Source organism: Gymnoscopelus braueri (genome assembly GCF_963280865.1).
Source record: "Gymnoscopelus braueri genome assembly, chromosome: 17".
Classification (NCBI taxonomy): domain Eukaryota; kingdom Metazoa; phylum Chordata; class Actinopteri; order Myctophiformes; family Myctophidae; genus Gymnoscopelus; species Gymnoscopelus braueri.
Window position 1 is genome coordinate 32,691,033 of NC_137617.1, and position 22,336 is coordinate 32,713,368.

Consider the following 22,336-nt stretch of genomic DNA (forward strand, 5'->3'; position numbering starts at 1 on the left):
AACTGTTAGGATTTAGAAAACATTTTTAAGAATCGCCTCAGGTCCATACCTCTGCTTGAAATCCCCATACAGAATTCTGCTTGGAAAGCCCTTTCTACAGATTCTGATTCCTTCTAGAACACCATTACATCTCAGCTGGTGGATGACCAATGGGTTCTCCATCAAACCTGATGCAAAGTCATTATAAAAACCCACATTTCAGATTACACTGACCCATAAATCAGCGTCGTACTCATGTAATGATGCTGTAATAACACTAGCAGTCAGTGGTGGAAAGTGACTGTGTACATGTACTGTACCACTACATCTCAGAGACAAAAATTATACTTTTACTTCACTACAATTATTTGAAAACTAGTTACTAGTTATTTCGTAGATTTTGATTATTACTACAAAACATGCATTAACCACTTTAGCCTTATATGTACTTTGGCTATTTGAAAATAGCCGATCTACAAGCTCAAAACGCGTCGCGACGCGACGCGCTGTGAGCTTGTAGATCTGCTATTTTCAAAAGATTTGTATACATACTGAACTTGTGAAATGGGACATTCTGCATAATTGAGTACTTTAAGTACGTTTTGAGTACGTTTTAAGTATGTTTTGATGCCAATACTTTTGTACTTTTAAAATACATTTAAAATACCACACTTTTACTTGTAACAGATTCCGATTCACTGTTTGTACCTGGAGTCTTGAAATCGTTGGGAATCAAACATCGTACAAAGTGAGGATGCGTGCATCTCAGATTTGCCATCAGCTTGCCCAGGTTTTCCTGTTGGAGGACAGTACTGTAATCAAGAGCTACTGGTGTCTTGTAGTTGGTACATTGGTTTTTTTTGTTCGTTTGTTGAAGACCGAAGGCATATATACCCATACACATACCCTGAACAAAGCTGAGACCGTTTGAAATGATCCCCCTTTCTTTTTGGCACCTTTCTTTCCTATATCTGCTTTTAGGATGATATATGGACTGTTATGGTTATGACGTAAATGATTGTTTAACCCTGGAAGACCTGGAACGCATCTGTGTCACTTTAGATGTCTTTGGCTATTCAAAAATAGCAGATATACAAGCTCATAGCGCGGCACCGAGTGCCGCGCTACGAGCTTGTAGATCTGCTATTTTTTTTAAATCTTTTTTTTTTTAAATCTAGATTTTTTCCAAAAAACTCTTAGGATTTTTTTTAAAGAATCGCCTCAGGTCTTAAAGGGTTAAAATCTTACAGAAGAAAGACTATCACATCTATCACAGTGGTTCTCAACGTGGGGTCCGGGGACCCCCAGGGGTCCTTGGAGGGGTCCCCAGCAAAATGTGTTAATACAGCATCACAATCATTTTAACCACTTTATCCATATTTTATACGTTGGCTATTAAAAAGTAGCAGATATACAAGTTCACAGCACGTCACCTTTGTGAAAGTCATGAAAGTATTGGAAAATCTAGAATTTGATTGATTGATTGATTGATTGATTGATTGATTGATTGAATACTTTATTAGTCAGAAATGTAAACAGCACGTAACAGTCAGGCTAAAAGGATAACACAAAAAAAGTCCTGGGGACTTGTTTCCATTGTGGTCCTATGTATTCAATTCATCAACATAGCAAGCCTATGTTGATTGTTTTATTTTGTATTTATTTTAACACAAATCTTCTCTTCTGGGGGGTCCCTGGCACAACACATTTTCAGATGGGGGTCCGTGGCCAAAATACAATTTCGGGGGTCCTCGACATGAAAAAGTTTGAGAACCACTGATGTAAATAATTGTTTAAAATCTTTTTAAAGAAGAATAAGAAAGACTTATTATCACCCATCATCATACCGTCAGTCGAGGAAAAGCTGGCATAGAGGAGAGCCAGCAGCTTGAGTGCAGACTTCTGGTAGAGCTGGACCACCGACTCGTTCAGGGGGTCCTTGTTCTTGTCGAGCCAGCCTGCGATGCTGTAGTCCACCGTGCCGGCGTAGTGCACCAGGGAGAAGTGGGCCTCGGCCTTACCCTTGGCAGGCTTGGGCTTCTGGAAACACACCGACTTACCCAGATGCTGGTCGTGCAGCTTGTTCTTGAAGGTGGTGTCTGACGCCTTGGGGAACATGCACTCCTCTTCCAGGATGGAGAAGATGCCCATTGGCTGGTGGTGGGAGGGGGGGGGGGGGGAGTAAAGAGTGTGACGAGATACAAAATAAATCGTAAAAACTTTAGGTGACTTTTTTCCGTAAATTAACACCCTACTTGATCACAAAAGCACACAAAAGCATCAAAAGTATCAGATCCACAAGCTCGAAAGCTTTTGAGCTTGTGGATCTGCTACTTTTGCCATTTTTGAATTTGTCTCCTGAAGAGTAACAGTTTTGGACATAAAAATATATATCACATATTATTTCAAAAATATTTGTAAAAGTTTTAACAAAAGAATCACAACTTTTCATCAATTAAAAACAATTTCATCATTTTTCGTATTTAAAAATAAAATCAAATTATTTCCATTAAATAAAAAAAATGATTAAGAAGCATAGTGAAAATAGCAGATCTGCAAGCTTGCAACGCGGCGCGAAGTGACGTGTTGTGAGCTTGTAGATTTGCTAGTACATGTTCAGTGTTATACCTTCTCAATGAGCTCTATACAGGCAGCCATATCTTCCCAATCAGCTCTATAAAGGTATAGCCATACCTTCTAAATCAGCTCTATACGGTACATGTTCAGTGTTATACAGTACCTTCTCAATGAGCTCTATACAGGCAGCCAAGTCCATTCCAAAGTCAATGAACTCCCACTCGATGCCTTCCTTCTTATATTCTTCTTGCTCCAGAACAAACATATGGTGGTTGAAAAACTGTTGCAGTTTCTCGTTGGTGAAGTTGATACACAGCTGTTCCAAACTGTTAAACTAGGGGAAAAAACAATTTCAACGAGATGATGTATATATATTAAGATGCTATATGCTGAAGAATTTGCATTGCAGTGTACTTGTCACTTACATCAAAGATTTCAAAGCCAGCAATGTCCAAGACCCCAATGAAGAGGTGCCGTGGCTGCTTGGTGTCCAGCATCTGATTGATGCGCACAACCATCCACAGGAACATCTTCTCATAGACTGATTTGGCTAGAGCCATAACTGAGTTATGGACCTTTGAATGGAATTAGCAAAATGCAATCGTGTTATTAATATGGCAATATGCGTTTACAGAGATGATACAGAGATGATACTGTAACTACTGTAAATCATATTTTATACTTTGGCTATGCAGAAATTGCAGATATACAAGCTCATAGCGTGGCACAGAGTGCCGCGCTATCAGCTTGTAGATCTGCTATTTTTGAAAAAAATCTTGAAAATGAGTGCAAATCTTTGAATATATACATTTTTTAAAGCGAACATTTTTAGAAGTTTTGAGAAGTTTGAGAACCACTGCTGTACGTCACCTGTTGGACCGTCTGCGACTTGGTGACGTACTCGTTCCCAACCTTCACTCTGGGGTAGCAGAGGGCTTTGAGCAGATCTGCAGAGTTCAGGCCTAGTAGGTAGGCAACTTTATCTGCCACTGGAATAAACAATGTGAACGCCACAGACATTACAGCAACATTACTGTTTTACAATGCAGTGTATTGCTATAGTGACAACTGGACAGCTATCATGGCAGGCAGTGTATGTTGAATGTTATCCATCAGCATCTCTGGTGTACCATTATGTATAGCATATCGCCGCTGTTGGATAGAAACCTTGTATCTCCATATTTTCAACTTTTTTGGTTTTGTTTCGTATAAATGAATGCCCTACTCCATCATACAAGAGTGTTACACAAAAGTATTGTTTGTTTGTTTGTTTGTTTGTTTGTTTATTATCACTTACAAGAACATTTAAAAATGATACACAAAGATTCGGTAAAAATGTGAAGGAGAATGCCTAAAAACCCTCCAGGGGCTTGAGAAGAGGCATTCTCCGGGAATATTTGTACATTCATAGGATAAAATTAACATCAATGTGGAATATATACACATCCCTTACAGTTTAAACATTAATAGACATGTCATACAGATGAAGAAACAGAACGGAAAAGACCAAATATGGACACTGTTACAAAAAAAAAGAGAAAAGAATCAGCAAAAACATATTGCAACAATAAAAGTCAGGGGAACCAAAACGTAAACCTCTAGGGAAAATGTTATTATATCATATCAGGCAGACCATATATTTGGTTGTTAAGAGAAGCGATTTTAGAACCTTCTTAAATTGGTGAGCAGACAACTTCCATAGATGAAAAAAATTTTTTTTTACCCTCAGTGCCATCTGGCTCGGCCTGCTCCTCTCTCTGCTTCTGTTTGAACTTCATGTTCCCATGATGCATCACAGCACCTGTCAGCTTGTAGATGCCAATCTTCTCCTCTGGGTTGAAGCCTAGGATGTCTACAGCTGTCTATAAATAGAATTACAACACATCAACTGCAGTGGTGGAAAGTAACTAAGTACATTTACTTAAGTACTGTACTTAAGTACAATTTTGAGGTATTTGTACTTTACTTGAGTGTTTCCAATTTCCAATACTTTTACTTCTACTCCACTACATCTCGGATCCAAATATTGTACTTTTACTCCACTACAATTATTTGAAAACCTTTAGTACTAGTTACTTTGTAGATTTGGATTATTATTACAAAACATACCACTTCAGCTCTGTATATATTTTGATACTTTTACTTAAGTAAAGCAATTGAGTACTTTTTCCACCACTGATCAACTGTCAAGATGAGATGTTGAAAGCAAGTCATTTAATGTTACACACATATATATAAGCAAGTTTTCACCTTTTAACCACGGCACAAATATGACCACTTACATCTGTAGCCACCAGTTCCTGCTTGTCATCGATGCTAGCCACTGTGATTTGACCCTGGCTAATCATGGGGAAGTCATAGGGGTCGGTGGTGATGAGCATCATCTCTGTGAAACATAGCTATTAGTGAATTTTTACTTTTTGACAAAGCTAAGCTAGTGTATCTGCCGCTATTAAGATTAAGGTTTCCGTGTGATTTAGTACCGATCAGCTCTGGCTTGTGGTTGGTCATCACTTGATAAAAGATGTGATAGCTTCTCTCATCTGCGAGCTGAAACGTCACTCTGGACTTTTCCAAGAGGTCTGTATAAAAATGTTTAAAGAATGAACCACTGTACATGTTGAACATGCATGATAATAGTGTCACAATGTATATACGTTAATTTTGGCGCAGACCCACATGTCTCAATGTCGGCTGAAGCCAGTTTCCCCGTGGTTCCGAAGTGAATCCGGATGAATTTGCCCTGATTGCAAGATAAATATGACATTTTATTGAATGAGAACCCCCCCCCAAAAAAAAATAAACAAAACTGGTGCAATATTTGTGGTCTGACTGCTTAATAACTCACAAAGCGGGATGAGTTGTCATTCCTCACTGTTTTGGCATTGCCATATGCCTCGAGCAGGGGGTTTGCTGCAATGATTTGATCCTCTAGCGAACCCTGTCAGACGCAATTCACATTCATGTGGTTCAATCATAAGCATTGTGAAAAACAAGTGTTTTTGTGTGTGTTATCAATGTTTGTTTCATTCACCTGTATTTTACCACTTTCTTTCTTCTTGTCCCCAGACACTGCAATTGTTGCAAAGTACTGGATAACTCGCTTGGTGTTCACAGTCTTCCCTGCACCAGATTCTCCACTAAGCGCCAAAGCAATAGGATAAAAAAAAGAGTCCAAAGTAAGTCCGAAAGTTCAGTTTTTGTCATTTGTATCTGTTCTGCAATATATAAGAGGAAGCTGGCCTGAATTAACATTACGTAGCTTACGTGATCAGGATAGACTGGTTTTCTCTATCTGTGAAGAAGAACAGTTTTTAAATAACATGCTCACTGCAACTATACTGTAAAATCGAACGGAAGTTACGGAACATTAATGTGGAAACGAGAGTGATACATCAGCCTTTCCCACTGTACTCGGGGCCTAACTGTACTCTTTACCAGTGAGCATGAACTGATAGGCGTTGTCGGATATAGAAAAGATGTGAGGCGGAGCCTCCATGCGTTTCTTCCCTCTGTAGGCGGACACCACGGCCGCGCTGTACACGGGCAGCCACTTGTAGGGGTTCACAGTGACACAGAAGAGCCCAGAGTAGGTCTGAAATACACACGAGCCAATAAATCACCTGGATCAATTTTGTTTTGTGTTGCTCGCAAGGACATACGGTATACACAGCAACTATTCCCAACTATTCCCAACCCTGAGGATATATAAGTGGGGAGTGGGCCCCAAAATATTTGGCAAAACACTAATATTATATTGATAATATAACATTAATACAAATTATAATAATAATAATAGTATTAAAGGGATAGTTCACCCCCAAAATGACTTTTTTTTCCTATCGATTAGTCACCCCATGGAGACTTGAATTCCTGGATATTTTTTACATTTTTGTCGCATTCCTAAGCCAATAATATGATGACCGCCATGGCGGCTCCGGTAGGAGACACAAAGAGTTTCCTTTGTGTCTCCGTGTCTCCTTTGGTGTCTCCTACCGGAACCGCTGCCTACCGGTCCACTGGTCATCAAATAATTGGCTTAGGAATGTGACAAAAACTAAAAAAAATATCCATGACTTCAAGTCTCCATGGGGTGAACTATCCCTTTAATGGTCATGGTATTTTTTTCTTTAAAACCTTGGAAAGTGAGTTTTCATTGTGATACCTATAGAACATATACTACGTTCCATTGATCCAAGCCGATTGATTGATCGTTAAGATAAACATACTAGGTAAATGTCCACCTCTGTACAGGCCCACCCATCTGATGGGCCCTTTAGAGATCTTTAAGTGGTTCCCTGTTCCTGAAAAGGTTGTGAACCTCTGATATATACAGGAAGGGGGTGAAACAACATGCTGCTCAGTGCTCACATAGATCATCCATGCTGCGTAGCGCTCTTTGAGGTTGTACAGCACGGACGGCTCGTTGAGGTGGGTCATCATGGCCATGTCCTCGATCTTGTCAAACTTTGGTGGGTTCATGGGACACACGTCGTCGTCCGTCACCGTCACAACCTTGGAAATGGTGACAATGACGAGTCATTTCCCATAACGGAGAAACAATAAAACGAGGAAGGTGATAATGGTCGGCATGCATTAATACTCAAATCTTCATCCGTTCATCCGAGGGCTAGAACAGTGGTTATCAAACCTGTGGGCCGGGGACAGTGGTGGTGGAAAGTAACTAAGTACTGTACTTAAGTACAATTTTGAGGTATTTGTACTTTACTTGAGTATTTCCAATTTCCAATACTTTTACTTCTACTCCACTACATCTCAGAGGCAAATGTTGTACTTTTACTCCACTACATTTATTTGAAAACTTTAGCTACTAGTTACTTTTCAGATATAAATTATGATATAATGAAACATACATTAACCACTTTAACCCTATTTTATACCTAGGCTATTTGAAAATAGCAGATCTACAATGACGCGTTGTGAGCTTGTAGATCTGCTATTTTCAAATATTTAGTACTTTTACTTTTGGTACTTTAAGTACATTTTGATGCCAATAATTTTGTACTTTTACTCAAGTCATTTTAGAATTCTGGACTTTTACTTGTAACTTGTAATTTTTATATTGGAGTATTGGTACTTAAGTAAAGAATTTGAGTACTTTTCCCACCACTGGCCCGGGGAACACTGGTGGACCGTGAGGATATATTGCAAGTGGGCCCCCAACTAATTGTCAAAAACAACAAGATTTTAATGATAACAAAATTTGCTTTCATTGTGATAGCGACAATTGGGACTTAATGTTAGTTCCAGAACACAAATAAACATGCTCTGAAAGTGTACCCGGCCCACCCATCTGACCACTCAACACGGCAGCCAAGTGGGTCCTGATCCAGAAAAGATTGAGAAACACTAGGCTAGAAGAATCATGCAATTGTCTGGGCTGTAATTACCTGGAAAAAAATTATGAAAAATGAACAGTTGTATTACAAGTAAGGCCAGGTTCATATGTATAGCCTGTTTCATACACAAAGGCAATTCAAAGTGCTTTACATAATACAAAAAAAATATATATAAAAGTATTTAAAGGCACAATAAGGCATTCTAAAAGAAAGAAAGAATTAAAGAAAGAAAATAATTAAACAAGACTTATAGCAGAAATAAAGGTCAAAGTTAAATTAGTAGTTTATTCTCTCACGAATAAACGGATGTAATCAGGAGTATTGGATTGTATAGGAGCACTTGTCCTCCTGTTGAACCTTTGTCCAGGTTCGACAGGCACAAACCTCACCAGCTTGAATCACGAGAAACAAGTGTTGATTAACTGAATGGCTGAAGTTTAGAAAAAGGCATTGGAGAACATACACAGTAAAATCCTCAGTGTTCATTTAACTCTGAGAGTAACATGCAATAATCACATCAACGGCTCAGCACTCACTTGGCCTGCAGCATTTTTGACGGTGACTTTGTCACCCTCTCTCTTCTGTATGTTCCCCTTGACATACAGCTGTTTTGAATCGATCACAAAGCAGGCTGTCTTAGCATCAAACGGCCTGTTCTGAGCCTCAATCCTCTCCCTCTCTGGCTTGCGGAGGTATATGGCCGCCTCCCCATAGATGGCCATCTCTGCATCCGTACTCATGGTTACGAATTATGGTAATGACCTATAACAAAAGATACATGTATCATGGCTCTTGTTGTGAATGCTATCTTACTGTGATAGTAGGGATGGGCATTTGGACCTTTTTTGGAAAACGTTTAACCTTTGTATTGTGGGCGGGTAACCACGTCTATGACATCATATCAATAAATAAAGTTGCTGTCGTGGCAGTTCAAATAGGGCCTAAGACGTTTATTGTAACATACACAGCCTATATCTTATTGTGTAAGGTTGTTTTCTTCTCTTCAAATGTTTTTTTCTTTACTAGGTATTGTAAAATATTGCATGAGGAACAATTGGCACACATTTTGGTTAAACGGTTAAACCGTCCCATCCCTATGATAGACTATTACTGAAACAATGATGTACTGTATATCAAGCCTACTAATACTTATTGTTTAATAAGAAACATCACTTACCCACCTTGACTGTGTCGTCTTGTTGCAATGCTTTCTGCTCTGAGAAAATGTGATAATGAGATAAAGGCAATTGTAAAGTAATGTACAATATGACATCATTCATTCATACATTACTCTATTGTAATCACAAACATGAAGGCTCACCTCTCTCGTAGCCCTGAGCTTCATCAGCAATTGAAAGGACAGAGGAGGGGGATCGCTTTTATTCCCTTAATTAACTCCTCTGTTTACATTCTTCCTCTCATTTTGGGCACGGGAGACTCCCAGCCACTCCCTGATTAGTTCTGTGACATTTATCTAATTTTAGGCTTATTTTTAGAATGAGTTTCAAAGTTGTGAGGCAATGGTTTGAAATGGATAATAACAGAAATGCTACTCCTCAAAACCAGTGGTGGAAAAAGTACTCAAATTCTTTACTTAAGTAAAAGTACCAATACTGCAATATAAAAATACTCTGTTACAAGTAAAAGTCCAGAATTAAAAATTTACTTTAGTAAAAGTACAAAGGTATTGGCATCAAAATGTACTTAAAGTACCAAAAGTAAAAGTACTAAATATTTGAAAATAGCCGATCTACAAGCTCACAACGCGTCGCGATGCGACGCGTTGTGAGCTTGTAGATCTGCTATTTTCAAATAGCCTAGGTATAAAATAGGGCTAAAGTGGTTAATGTATGTTTCATTATATCATAGTTTATATCTGAAAAGTAACTAGTAACTAAAGTTTTCAAATAATTGTAGTGGAGTAAAAGTACAATATTTGCCTCTGAGATGTAGTGGAGTAGAAGTAAAAGTATTGGAAATTGGAAATACTCAAGTAAAGTACAAATACCTCAGAATTGTACTTAAGTACAGTACTTAAGTAAATGTACTTAGTTACTTCCACCACTGCTCAAAACACTGCACAATGTTATTGATCCAAACGACACTGCAAAAGCCTGAGTGGACATTTCACTCTGCGAGTTAAATGAACACCCAGGAGGCCTGATTAAAATCTCAGTGTGATCCTGCAGTATGTAAGACTTGCAGATGTTTATTGTTATTCCATGTGAGGCTTAGGTTTCAATCAGCCACCAAGATAATTGAAATTCCTGCTATGATGAAGACTCTGAGATGCCGATAGCATTATTGTCGCTGTCGGTCAGAAATGCATCTCCATAGGCCTATTTCATCTTTTTTATGTTTTAATTAATGCCCTATTTTATACTTCGCCGTATGACCGTGACGCGCAAAAGTAGATAAAACAGCCGATCTACAAGCTCACAACGTGCCGCATTTCAACACGAGCTTGTAGACCTGCCAGTCCAGTTGAAAGTGGTTAAGTCTGTCTGTTTTATAAATATTTAACCAATGGAAGGTAGGCTATAAACAAGAGCTTGCCACTAAATAATAACTACATTGGCTCCATTGGAACACAGGTTATCTTTTCCCGTTTCCTGAAAAGTATGTTTTGCGCCCATTTCCTATGGGCGCAAAACACGACGTCGTCGTGTTTTGACGTCATTTACGACATGACGATGTCTGAAAAATAAATTAAAGTAAAATACTGCTGTATAGTCTGTATAGTAAACTGAACAAATGGGTCTGAAAATGGAGTCACGCAACTAATGGCATCATGCCTCCGTGAAAGGAAATGCTTCCCTGTCCCTGATTGGCCCAGATTGTCTTCTGATTATGGGCCTTAATCGTGCTTAATCCATTGATCTCATGCTAGCTTTAGGTGGTGTGTGTGGATTGCTGACATTGGAGATATTGTGGGGAAGCCCATACTGCAAATGTCAGCAGGCATTCTCCTGAGGATCTGCCCTGATCTCTACAAACAGTAGAGTTTCTCAAATTAGACTCAAACTGAGCGCACAGGCCATGATGGATTTGGATATAAGTTAGGGGCTTAAAACCCCACACACTACTGGCTTGAAACATATTATCTGTTAAGGTGACTTCTCTGACCCGCCTGCCAGCCCGTGCAGGCTCCACATACATGGGTTTCTATTGTACAAATGATATATCAAGTGGAAAATTCATTCATTTGCTAATTAACTACGCAATCAATTAATTACTATTTTGATCAATTAATTAGGTTGTCATGAGGCCACTACTGTAGCACGATAGGCTGTCTTTGTAATTTTATCTCTGAAGGATTTCGTTTTTTTGTAACCTGAATGAGAAATTCGATGTTTTGAATATATGTCAATACATTCCAGAGACAAGTTCACTACAGTTCACAGCACGATAGCGTTTGCTAACTACAGTAGATAACTTGAATTGGACGTGCGATGACATCACTGCAAGGTCTTCTCAGAGTCAGCAGGCTGTCAGCACAGTACAGGAAAACTAGACGCGTCGCAATTGCAAAGTGTGGTTGCGCCGACGCGGGTCGCGGGTCGCGGCCGCCGGGACTCGAGGAATACGCCTGGAGGAATACCGTCGGAGGCCGCGCAACGTGCGATTCGAATTCGGTGCCAATCGGATCCCACGTTCGTGACACGTGCCGTTTTGATTTGAGGAAATAGGCCCCTCCCACTGAAGAAACAGGCCCCTCCCACAAATGTAGCGGGCCAATGACATCGTCATGTCACTCCTGAGATCACTTGCTTTTCTTTTTGAGAGAACTGATCCCCCCAAAAATCATGTTTTTGGGTCAAACGGTTACATTTTGTGCATTTTTGGCGCCCCCTATGGATCAAAGTGGAAATGCTTTTGGGGATTTGTTGAGTAAACCACCCTCGACATGTGATTTACATTTGGGATTGATTGGCTGTTTCGTTCGTGATTTTTGGCATTCTTTGTAAAACGGGCCCCTCCCACTAACTTTGGAAGCCAATTACGGACGAACGGTAAGGACTATCAAAATGCCGTTTGGATATGTTTATCGCTAGGGTCCAGAGATCATGTGTACCGATTTTTGTGAAATTTGGAAAAAATATGTGGGAGGAGGAGTTAAAAGTGTGTTTTGAAGAAAATTCAAAATAGCGGAAAATCTATCCAGACGCAAATGGGCTAGAGTTGCCCATTCGGGCAACCACACTAATTAAACTATGTAACCAATCTCTTAGCAAAGTAGCCGGTCAATCTCTTAGCAAAGTAGCCGGTCAAAGAAGCCGGTCATTTTGAAAGATGGCACGAAATTGGGAAAAACTGTGGGAGAAATAGCGAATCAAAATAAAGTTTATCTAGAAAGAATAATACAGTCGGAAGAGTACTAGTCTGGTTGCCCACACTAATTATTTGACAGTTGTTTTGTTTTTAACGCAATGATGTTATTTTAAGATGACTTTGTATTTGTGATTTTTCTTTTATTTGATTTAGCAAGTCAATAACATATCATGACAATGCAGAAAGTACAACAGTTTCATCCTGTTGAAAATATATTAGACTGAACATGAAATTTCAAACATGCCTGGTCTTTGCTCTCATCTGGTTGACCTGGGTTTCAGTGATGACTCTTCCAGCTCGTGTTGCATCTGACATAGCTTGGGCGCATGTGTAAGTACTCTTCCTGTAACGACCAATCAACCATATATGTCACATTAACAGGCCATACACCAGCTCAGTGGCCTTGCGGTTAGAGTGTCCACACTGAGATTGGGAGGTCGGGTTTCCCTGACCGCGGGTCACACCAAAGACTACAAAAATGGGACCCAATGCCTCCCTGCTTGGCACTCAGCATCAAGGGTTGGAATTGGGAGTAAGTCCCTGCGACGTACTATAGCGTCATGTCCAGGGGATGTACTTGTATATCATGGCTGGGAGATGTAGTACTTGTACATCAAGCCGCATCGCGCTACAGCAACTGGAGATAGGCCCCCAACCTACAGTATGGGCCAACATGGCTCGGCAAGGCTTACTTATTTTAACAGGTCATACACTGCAACACATACACATTCATTGAAAATGTTGAACATAACACAATAATGTAAAAGACTAAACTTAACCTTATTTCTGTGGCCCAGTCCAGCTATATACTACCTAGTACCCCCCCTTTTCTCCCCAATCTAGTCATTGCCAATCATGTGTACTGTGGTCCCTGTCGCTGCAAACCCACACACTGTCGGCCAGGGGAGGGTATAGACAACCACGTGCCTCCTTCAGTACACCAGCTGCTTCTTTCCGTCTGACAGCAACATTAAGGGGTTTCAACAGGAGAGTGTATTGACCCTTTATTTAGATTATGACTTAAATATGACTATGACTTAAAACTAAATCGCTGTAAATTCTGTCAAAATTAACACTGTTCAGGCTCATCCAGACAGTAGTACAGATCTTTAACTGAGACCTCCAGGGTCTTCCTCATCCTCATTTTCACAGTGAAACAACAGCATAAGCAACAGGCATTATTGCCGTGTTATTCAACAGCAGTGCCAGATATATCAAGTGATGACTGGTGCACTGGGTGATGTGGTAATAAACACAATTAAACCAAATGGCTGGTTTGGACCCCGACTCCAGCATGCCCCCCAAAAAAATGTAAAGTGGCTTCATATAATGTTATGTCATGAATATAGCACAAGGCAATGACAGTTTAGTCTGTCACTGTGACATATTCGAATCAGTGATTACCCTCTTGGACTTTTATTCTGTGTTCCAAGCCTTTTGGATTGTGTCCTCCACTTCAGCAGTCAGTCTGTCACATCTGCATCCAGCTTGTACTTGCAGTTGGGGAGGTTTGCGTTCTGTGACCAAATCAAAGTTAAGAACAAGGAAAGTAAGAGTTAACTCGTTATGCTTCATGCAAGTCTTCTGACAAGAGGATAATAGCACAGCCAAGGAACAATACTGTTAAGACAGCCCAATTTATACCTTTACTTGTCACACAACAAAACATTTGAAGTGGGTTTGAAACAGTCAACCAAACGCCATCTAGTGGCCACCTGTTTGTTAATACAAAATTAAATTAGACTGGCACTCATTTTATGCTGCACAATCCAGTCAGTTAATGTAACTTTAAATGATCAAGAAGTAGGGATTGTGGGGGTAGTTAACACTTTGGGACTTACTGTGTATGTTTTCTGCAAGGCAATTGGTCTCAAACTCATATAATTAACTTGCTGCTCTAGCTTGACTTTGTACTCTTCCATGCCTTCAGCTGGTCAGCCTCTTGGAGGGCCAGTATCACCTTGGATGATGTCACAATGGTGTCGTCCATTTCCGGCAGATTCTTCACCTGAGTGCGAGAGAAGTTGAGAACAAATTAGCACATTAACCACATTAGGGTTTATCAATGTTATCCCATGATGCAGGCATGACCTTGGCTTGAAGCCAGCAGGCTGAAGCTTCCTTTCTGTACGTTGACACCACAATTGTAGTCTACGCCAGCAGCCATTCCCATCCTGTAAAGGCCGGGGACCCCAAGTTAGTGGACCCCCAAATAATTGGGAAAACACCACTCATTCTGTCAGGTTTATTCACAAACAAAAGCTAACAAGAGCTGACCCACACCAGTGGTGGAAAAAGTACTCAAATGTTTTACTTAAAGGGATATTTCACTTTCAAAAAAACTTTTGGTCATTTTATCATCTACTCAGGCCTTTGTGAGCCCCCCAGACAGTTTTTAAGTTGCTCGATTCTGTATTTATATATTTGATATTCATTTTATCAGACACGCCCCCTTCCTATACAAACCCATTAACCCGTAACGTCAAACTCCGATTCGTCGAAAACACCCGTCCTTGGTTCTGGTGACTCACCCTGCCCTCCTAATGCGTGAGGGGGCCGTGTTTTTCCAATTCTTTTTTTCATTTATTTTATTTTATTTCTTTATTGTATTTTATTTTTTCAATTTAAAAAAATTAAAATAATAATAAATGAAAAAAGTAATTGAAAAAACACGGCCCCCTCGCGTATTAGGGGCAGGGTGAGTCACCAGAACCAAGGACGGGTGTTTGATGAATCTAACATGGTTAAAATGGAGTTTGAAGTTACAATGGGTTTGTATAGGAAGGGGGCGTGTCTGATAAAATGAATATCAAATGTCTAAATACTGAATCGAGCAACTTAAAAACGGTCTGGGGCATTCACAAAAGCCTGAGTAGACGATAAAATGACCAAAAGTTTTTTTGAAAGTGAAATATCCCTTTAAGTAAAAGTATCAATACTGCAATGTAGAAATACTCAAGTAAAAGTCCGAAATAAAAAATGTATTTGAGTAAAAGTACAAAAGTATTGGTATCAAAATGTACTTAAAGTACCAAAAGTAAAAGTACTAAAATGTTTGAAAATGCAAAAACTATTTTCAAATAGCATGTATAAAATAGGGCTAAAGTGGTTAATGTATGTTTTATAATGTAATAATTTATATCTGCAAAGTAACTCACTAAAATTTCAAATTGTAGTGGAGTAAAAGTACAGTATAGACGTAGAAGTAAAAGTACTGATAATTGGAAATACTCCAGTAAAGTAAAAGTACCTCAGCATTGTACTTAAGTCCAGTACTTGAGTAAATGTACTTCGTTACTTTACACCATTGCTCCACACTAGCGCAGGCCTGACAGAAGAGGCGTATAAGGCCCGTAACCACACTGACGTCGGAATGACAAACTGATAAGTAACTGACTACACAGGGGTGCCAGGGTTTACCCCATTCAATCCAGGAACGCGTCCGTGTGCCATTTTAATATTTCTTTGACCATTCAAAAATAGCAGATCTACAAGCTCATAGCGCGGCACTCGCATACTTGTCCACTTCATATGGAAACTATGATTCTTCAGGTAGGCCTAATCTCTCTACAACACCTCAAAGCATCAGGAATGACAACATTGTGTTCTACAAGCCCACAAAGCCTAAATGCAGTATGGCTTAAGTACATGCTGTAGAATGCACAAACGTATTGTATGCCATTTTTAATGAATGATCATCAATCAGCAGCTCATGGAAAACAATTTCACCCCCAGTCAGTCAGTTCCCCCCAAACTGCTCAAAAAAAGTAAATTAATACATGAAATTGAGAATAAGCTGCTGATTGATGATTATTCATTACGAATGGCACACACAGTAGTATTCTACTTCGCCCATGCTGCATTTTGAAAGGCAAAAACACTTTGGTAGAGGTTTGGGTGTGTAGTATACCTTGCCATGATGTAACTCCAAACGTGGACAATAAATTTAAAAAAAATTGATTAGAAATTGATCATTCAAAATATACTCCTCAATCAATGACTTACATTGTACGGTAAAACAGATCTCAAAGTCACTCATTTTAGCCCATAAATGAACACAAACAAAGCTGATTCAGACAATATAGAAGATCACCAAGCCCAGTACTGTTTGTTTTTTTAATAAGAATGTCAACTTCCTGCTGATTTTACTATTTGAAGATCCGGATCTGTGGATCCAGTCCAGGATCTCTTCTTAATAAAAGTAGCAAAATCAATAGGAAGTTGACATTTTTATTTAAAAAAAACAGTACTGTGTTTTGAGATGTTCTATATTGTATGAATCAGCTTTGTTTGCATTCGTTTATGTGCTTAAAGAGTGACTTTTTTGTGAGCTGTTTTACTGTACAAAGTATTATCAATGGAGCAATTATTTTAGATTTCTCCTTTGGAGTTACATCATGGCAAGGTAAGTAGGTAACTACACAACCCAAACCTCTACCAAAGTGGTCTTGCCCTTTAAGTCTGGCTAGTGGCTACCATAGAAGGCTTATACAGTAGAACAATATTTTGTCATTCCAGATGTTTTGAGGCATAGAGATATTAGGCCTACCTGAGACACAACCTTAGATTCCACATGAATATGAAGTGGGTAAAAACATGGTATCAGAATATATTTCCTGTTATTAAGCAGTCATTTTGTTTGTAGGCATTTTACAGTATTAATATATAAGAAAAACAACAACTTTATAATATACTATTTAACAAGGCCTAGGAGCCTATAAAAGCCTGCTGGTTCACAATACAGCATAGCTTGACATATCTTTATGGTTGTTTTGGATGTTGGGCTCCTGTACCGGTACACAATCTGTGCAAATATGACACACACACTTCTGACCATCCATTTAATGAAGAGGACAAGTCAAAGTTATGGAAAAACAAGGTCAAGTTTTGTCCTGTAGGACTAGTATTACAATTAGTATTACAGTAAAATGCAATTTTCAACTATTAAATAAGGCCTTAAATAAAAGGCTGCTGATTCACAATAGAACCAAATATTGGCATCCTGGTTGCTTTGGGATATAGGGACAATATGTAGACCATCTGTGCACGTATGATGTAAAAACAACCAGCAGGTAGAAAATGAGAAAGGATCGACTTGGCATTTGCTTTGCAGTGGTGAGTCACTTCATGGCTGAATTTTATGACTTTTTTTTGCAGTAGCCTAAAAGTTAAACTTCTGACCATCCATTTAATGAAGAGGACATCTTAATGATGTCAGAAAACAATGTCACATTTTGTTCTACCCTTAGTAAAGAGTAGGACCAAAATTACAAGTGAATATAGCTCAGAAAAGTCAACCGTTTTCTATTTCCACCTATTTTAGGCCTTATATAAAAGTCTCTCTCTCTCTCTCTCTCTCTCTCTCTCTCTCTCTCTCTCTCTCTCTCTCTCTCTCTCTCTCTCTCTCTCTCTCTCTCTCTCTCTCTCTCTCTCTCTCTCTCTCTCTCTCTCTCTCTCTCTCTCTCTCTCTCTCTCTCTCTCTCTCTCTCTCTCTCTCTCTCTCTCTCTCTCTCTCTCTCTCTCTCTCTCTCTAGCTTGTAAATCAACTATTTTCGGTGCAAGACACTGGCGCACAACCACATATAAAATCAGGCATGAAGTAAGTAAGTAAGTAGTGTGTTCATGTTTACAGCAAAGATCTGACTCTGTTGATCTGTTTTCATTCAACAGTCTTTGTCGCCCCCGTGTGGCCGAAATGAATAAATACAAGTGGAAGTTGTCAATACATCTGAGTGTTCACTCAGTTCATGAAATATTAAAACATGGCTCTAGTTTCTACAATAAATGAGCTATTAAAATCTACAAGCTAACAATGAGACGCACTGTGAGCTTGTAGATCTGCTATTTTCGGAGCACAGTGTGGTATAAAAACAAAGTGTCTAATAACTTTGCAATAATAATCTCAATCTGCAAAGTGACTATAGTAACTATAGAGCTGTCATAATAATTGTAGTGGAGCAGAAAGTACAACACTTGGCTTTGAGATGTAGTGGAGTAGAAGTAGCCTATAAAAGTATCCGAAAATGGAAAACAATCAAGTAAATGTACCTCAACATTGTACTTAAAGTACAGCACTTGAGTAAATGTAGGCCTACTTAGTTGCTTTCCACCAGTTTTTTTTCCTTTTTTATAAAACTCAAAACCATACACGACAACGTCATAAGCAAGCACACACTAGACTAACAATGCCACACTTGACCATAAACTAATACAAACACAACTCAAAGACACACATTGACGAATTAACATATGAACCAGCAAGAACCTCCGAGTCGATCGAGCCCATTGGTCGAGCCCTTTTCACTCGTTCATGGTTCACTTGTCCTCGGTCCTGGGGGCTTGATGTGGATTGGCTGACTCATCATGACATCACCGGAGATAACATGACACCCTCGTCAGACTGTATATAGGCTAAAGACGGCGGGTCTTTAGCCAGAATCAAACTTTACACTTTAATTTTTTTATAGTGTTTTTTCCGTACTATACAAGGTTTATTCAGATCCATACCTCAGCTTCGGCTGCTTGACGCAAAGCCATAGATCCCTTTGAAGTTCACGGGCAGATAATCTCTCACCGGCGGGACTGCAGTGCAAGTGGCAGCCTCCAGACGCCATGCAGTGGAAGGGACGCCACTACTGTAAGCACATCGCTGCACTTCTGTGTCTCTCGTTTCTGGGGATTCTGGTCTTTCTGGTCCATGAGGGCTGGCGGAGAGAGTACTCTCCAGGTAATGCCAAGCCAAATGAAGAGAGCGACCACCCAGGTGGCCTCACAGGGGTCACCCAGGAGTCACTAACTCCCGGACCGTTCCCCTACATCATTAAGGAGTCAAACAAATGTCCAGAGGGCGAGCCACCACCATTCCTAGTGTTTCTGATACTCACCGAGGCTCATCAAGTAGAGGCACGGAATGTCATACGGCAGACGTGGGGCAATGAGGGCCTCGCTCCAGGCCTTGGAGTCATCCGGCTGTTCCTGTTGGGGGTGAAGGAAGGCGAGCTAGGACGCCTACAGCAGAAGACCCTGGAGTCTGAGAGCCAGAGGCACCACGATATCGTTCAGCAGGATTTTTTGGATACCTACCACAACCTGACTATTAAGGTACTGATGGGGATGAATTGGGTGGCCATGCATTGCCCACGGGCCAGCTATGTTATGAAAGTTGACAGTGACGTGCTTGTCAACACCGATTACCTCATCCACAAGCTGCTGAGACCTGAACTGAAACCCAAGACAAACTACATTACAGGCGCGATCATGGGGGGCGTTAGGCCAATCCGAAACAAACGGAACAAGAAGTATTACATGCCCCCAGAAGACTACCCAAGCAACATGTACCCCACCTACTGCTCTGGGCCGGGTTATGTGTTCTCCGGAGACTTGGCGACGGAAATGTACAACGCTTCTCTGAGCATTCCCCTCCTGCGTTTTGAGGATGTGTATGTCGGAGCCTGCCTGGCCAGGCTAGGGATCAAGCCCACACCTCCGCCCAACGGGCTGTTCAACTCCTGGGGATTGCCCTACTCCAGATTCAAGTACAACAACATGGTTACAGTCCACAGATTTAATCCCAGTCAGCTGCTGCAGTACTGGCACAAAATGCAGGGCGACAAGCGCCTAACTCCTTCTAACGCTATGGACCAGAGCTAGGGTTGGACAATGACCGCTTCCCATATGGTTATGTGATGCATACCGTGGGGTTGAGCTCATAATAGCGAAAACATGTTTTATTTGTTTTTATTGTCTCCACCAGGCCGGACGGCTGAAGGCCAGAGACTATGTTTTCGCTCCTGTGTACAGATAATCTCCGGCACCATTGGTGTGAAAATGTGCACGCACACCAGACCAGGGAAGAACCTCTGTCCCATTGACCTATTTTTCTAAACACATTTTTTGTTCTACAAACTGGTAGAAGTTTGTTGTCCTGGCTCTAGGTAAATCTTTAATCTTTAATTGTTACAAAGTTGTGAAAATATTTGCCAATGCAACTATAGACTGAAAGGGTCTGTGTTGAGAGCTGTCAGAAGAAACAAGTGCCTAGTGGCCTAAATTCAGAAAATCCCTCCCACCACCTCGGAAAGGGCCGACCCAAAACAACGCGTCAGAGATAAGATCTAGCTGACGTCACCCATCTGAAATGCATTGGAAATGGCCGTTTTAATTACACTATTTTACACTCTTTATAATAAAAGTAAAAAAAAAAGTGAAGTGAGCGGTGCTATTTATGAGTTATTAATTTCATCATGCATCTCGGTAGCCAATCACAGCACGTCCTGCAAAGTGATGTGCTTACATTTTTTACATTATTATTAATTTCATCATGCGTCTCGCTAGCCAATCACAGCGCGTCCTACAAAGCTTAGCCTATGGGCGTGTTTTCCACAGCATGGCGTCACAGCGAAAGACACATTTTCACGACCCCGGATGGGTCCTAAACCCTCTTATAGGAGCGGTTGCACCGCTCAAAAATACTTTTTGGTCGGTGTAGCCGCCCCTATAAGTGGGGTTGGGACACCTCATTAGTACACCCTTCACTGTACTGTGATTGGCTCATACATTAGTACACCCCTACATTAGTACACCCCTAGCTGTACTGTGATTTGCTGACTCTATTGGCTGACTCTATTCAGCACTGTGATTGGCTAGCGAGACACATGATGAAATTAATAACCTATAAATAAGACTATGCACTTAAAATTTTAAAGTGAGCTTCCATCACTGTGATGACCACACCGCCCACTTCACACTGGGTGTGATTTTTTAAATTAACATGACCAACAACATGTCTGCTATACACTCTCAATTTATTTGTTATAATCCGCCGGCCGTTTTTGCAGTATTCATAGGGAAATGAACGTGTCATTCAGTCATTCGTGTGTCAGAACTCTCTCTCTCTATGGGTCTGGGCTGTTCCAGCAGGCCACAGTGGATCAGCATGCCCCAAGTCACAACACTAACAATGCCACACTTGACCATAAACTAATACAAACACAACTCAAAGACACACATTGACGAATTAACATATGAACCAGCAAGAACCTCGATCGAGCCCATTGGTCGAGCCCTTTTCACTCGTTCATGGTTCACTTGTCCTCGGTCCTGGGGGCTTGATGTGGATTGGCTTACTCATCATGACATCACCGGGGATAACATGACACCCTCGTCAGACTGTATATAGGCTAAAGACCCGCCGTCTCAGAGTGAAGCCAGAATCAAACTTTACACTTTAATAAATGTTTTATAGTGTTTTCTCCGTACCATACAAGGTTTATTCAGATCCATACCTCGGCTTCGGCTGCTTGACGCAAAGCCAGATCCCTTTGAAGTTCACGGGCAGATAATCTCTCACCAGCGTGACTGCAGTGCAAGTGGCAGCCACCAGATGCCATGCAGTGGAAGGGACGGGTCCGGGTACTAAAGTATAATTCGGGTCCTGCATGAAGCACAGGGATGAAAAAACAAATTCCGTTTATTGCATGAGGCGCACGGATTAAAAAACGGAAGAACTTTCACCCAATGTTAACCTATTATGACATGCACAGAATAGGGATGCAAGGATTCATGTGGTAAAAAAAACAACTGCCCTAGCAGATAATATATTTTCATCGTCATAGATTGCACATCAGGCAAGCCAAATTAATTGGGCAACAGTGCTCTGAGAAATACTAGCTAACGCTGGCCTGGCCCCCAGTCTGACCTGTTTGTGATCATCATGTTCAGTGTGTACATGCTATTATTGCTCACTGTGGGAGCCGTCTCATCAGTGGAGGTTCAGCGCCGCCACGGTGTTCCTTTATCAAAGATTCAGTTCTATAAGGAAAATGAACCGTTTACTTGCTTGGATGGCTCTCGTACCATTTCCTTTGATAGAGTCAATGACGATTACTGTGACTGCACGGACGGATCCGATGAGCCAGGCACAGCTGCTTGTCCCAATGGCAGATTCCACTGCACGAATGCAGGTTTCCGACCAGCTTTCATTCCTTCCTCCCGTGTCAATGATGGAATCTGTGACTGCTGTGATACAACAGATGAATATAACAGCAATGCTTCATGCCAGAACACCTGCAGGGAGATAGGAGCAGTAG

General features: G+C 40.6%; 2 protein-coding genes across 2 annotated transcripts in view; one reads left to right on the top strand and one right to left on the bottom strand.

The window, feature by feature from the left end:
• Positions 1-8,656, bottom strand: part of LOC308104650 (myosin heavy chain, fast skeletal muscle-like) — a gene marked incomplete at its 5' end in the record, with an annotated part of 28,489 nt that extends 19,833 nt beyond the window's left edge. The window contains 17 exons of the mRNA XM_080455112.1: positions 50-167; positions 688-775; positions 886-950; positions 1,815-2,133; positions 2,720-2,890; positions 2,982-3,131; positions 3,427-3,545; positions 4,280-4,418; positions 4,839-4,942; positions 5,040-5,138; positions 5,236-5,299; positions 5,405-5,497; positions 5,591-5,696; positions 5,824-5,851; positions 5,995-6,151; positions 6,928-7,071; positions 8,453-8,656. Coding sequence (XP_080311238.1) covers positions 50-167; positions 688-775; positions 886-950; positions 1,815-2,133; positions 2,720-2,890; positions 2,982-3,131; positions 3,427-3,545; positions 4,280-4,418; positions 4,839-4,942; positions 5,040-5,138; positions 5,236-5,299; positions 5,405-5,497; positions 5,591-5,696; positions 5,824-5,851; positions 5,995-6,151; positions 6,928-7,071; positions 8,453-8,656 — 2,168 coding nt within the window. The remainder of the gene's footprint in view (positions 1-49; positions 168-687; positions 776-885; positions 951-1,814; positions 2,134-2,719; positions 2,891-2,981; positions 3,132-3,426; positions 3,546-4,279; positions 4,419-4,838; positions 4,943-5,039; positions 5,139-5,235; positions 5,300-5,404; positions 5,498-5,590; positions 5,697-5,823; positions 5,852-5,994; positions 6,152-6,927; positions 7,072-8,452) is intronic.
• A 10,204-nt stretch (positions 8,657-18,860) lies between these two features.
• On the top strand, positions 18,861-19,898 carry LOC308105089 (beta-1,3-galactosyltransferase 2-like; the record flags this gene model as incomplete). The annotated part of the gene is made up of 1 exon (XM_080455721.1): positions 18,861-19,898. One exon carries the CDS (start codon positions 18,861-18,863, stop codon positions 19,896-19,898), a length of 1,038 nt encoding a protein of 345 aa, XP_080311847.1.
• Positions 19,899-22,336: the final 2,438 nt, after the last annotated feature.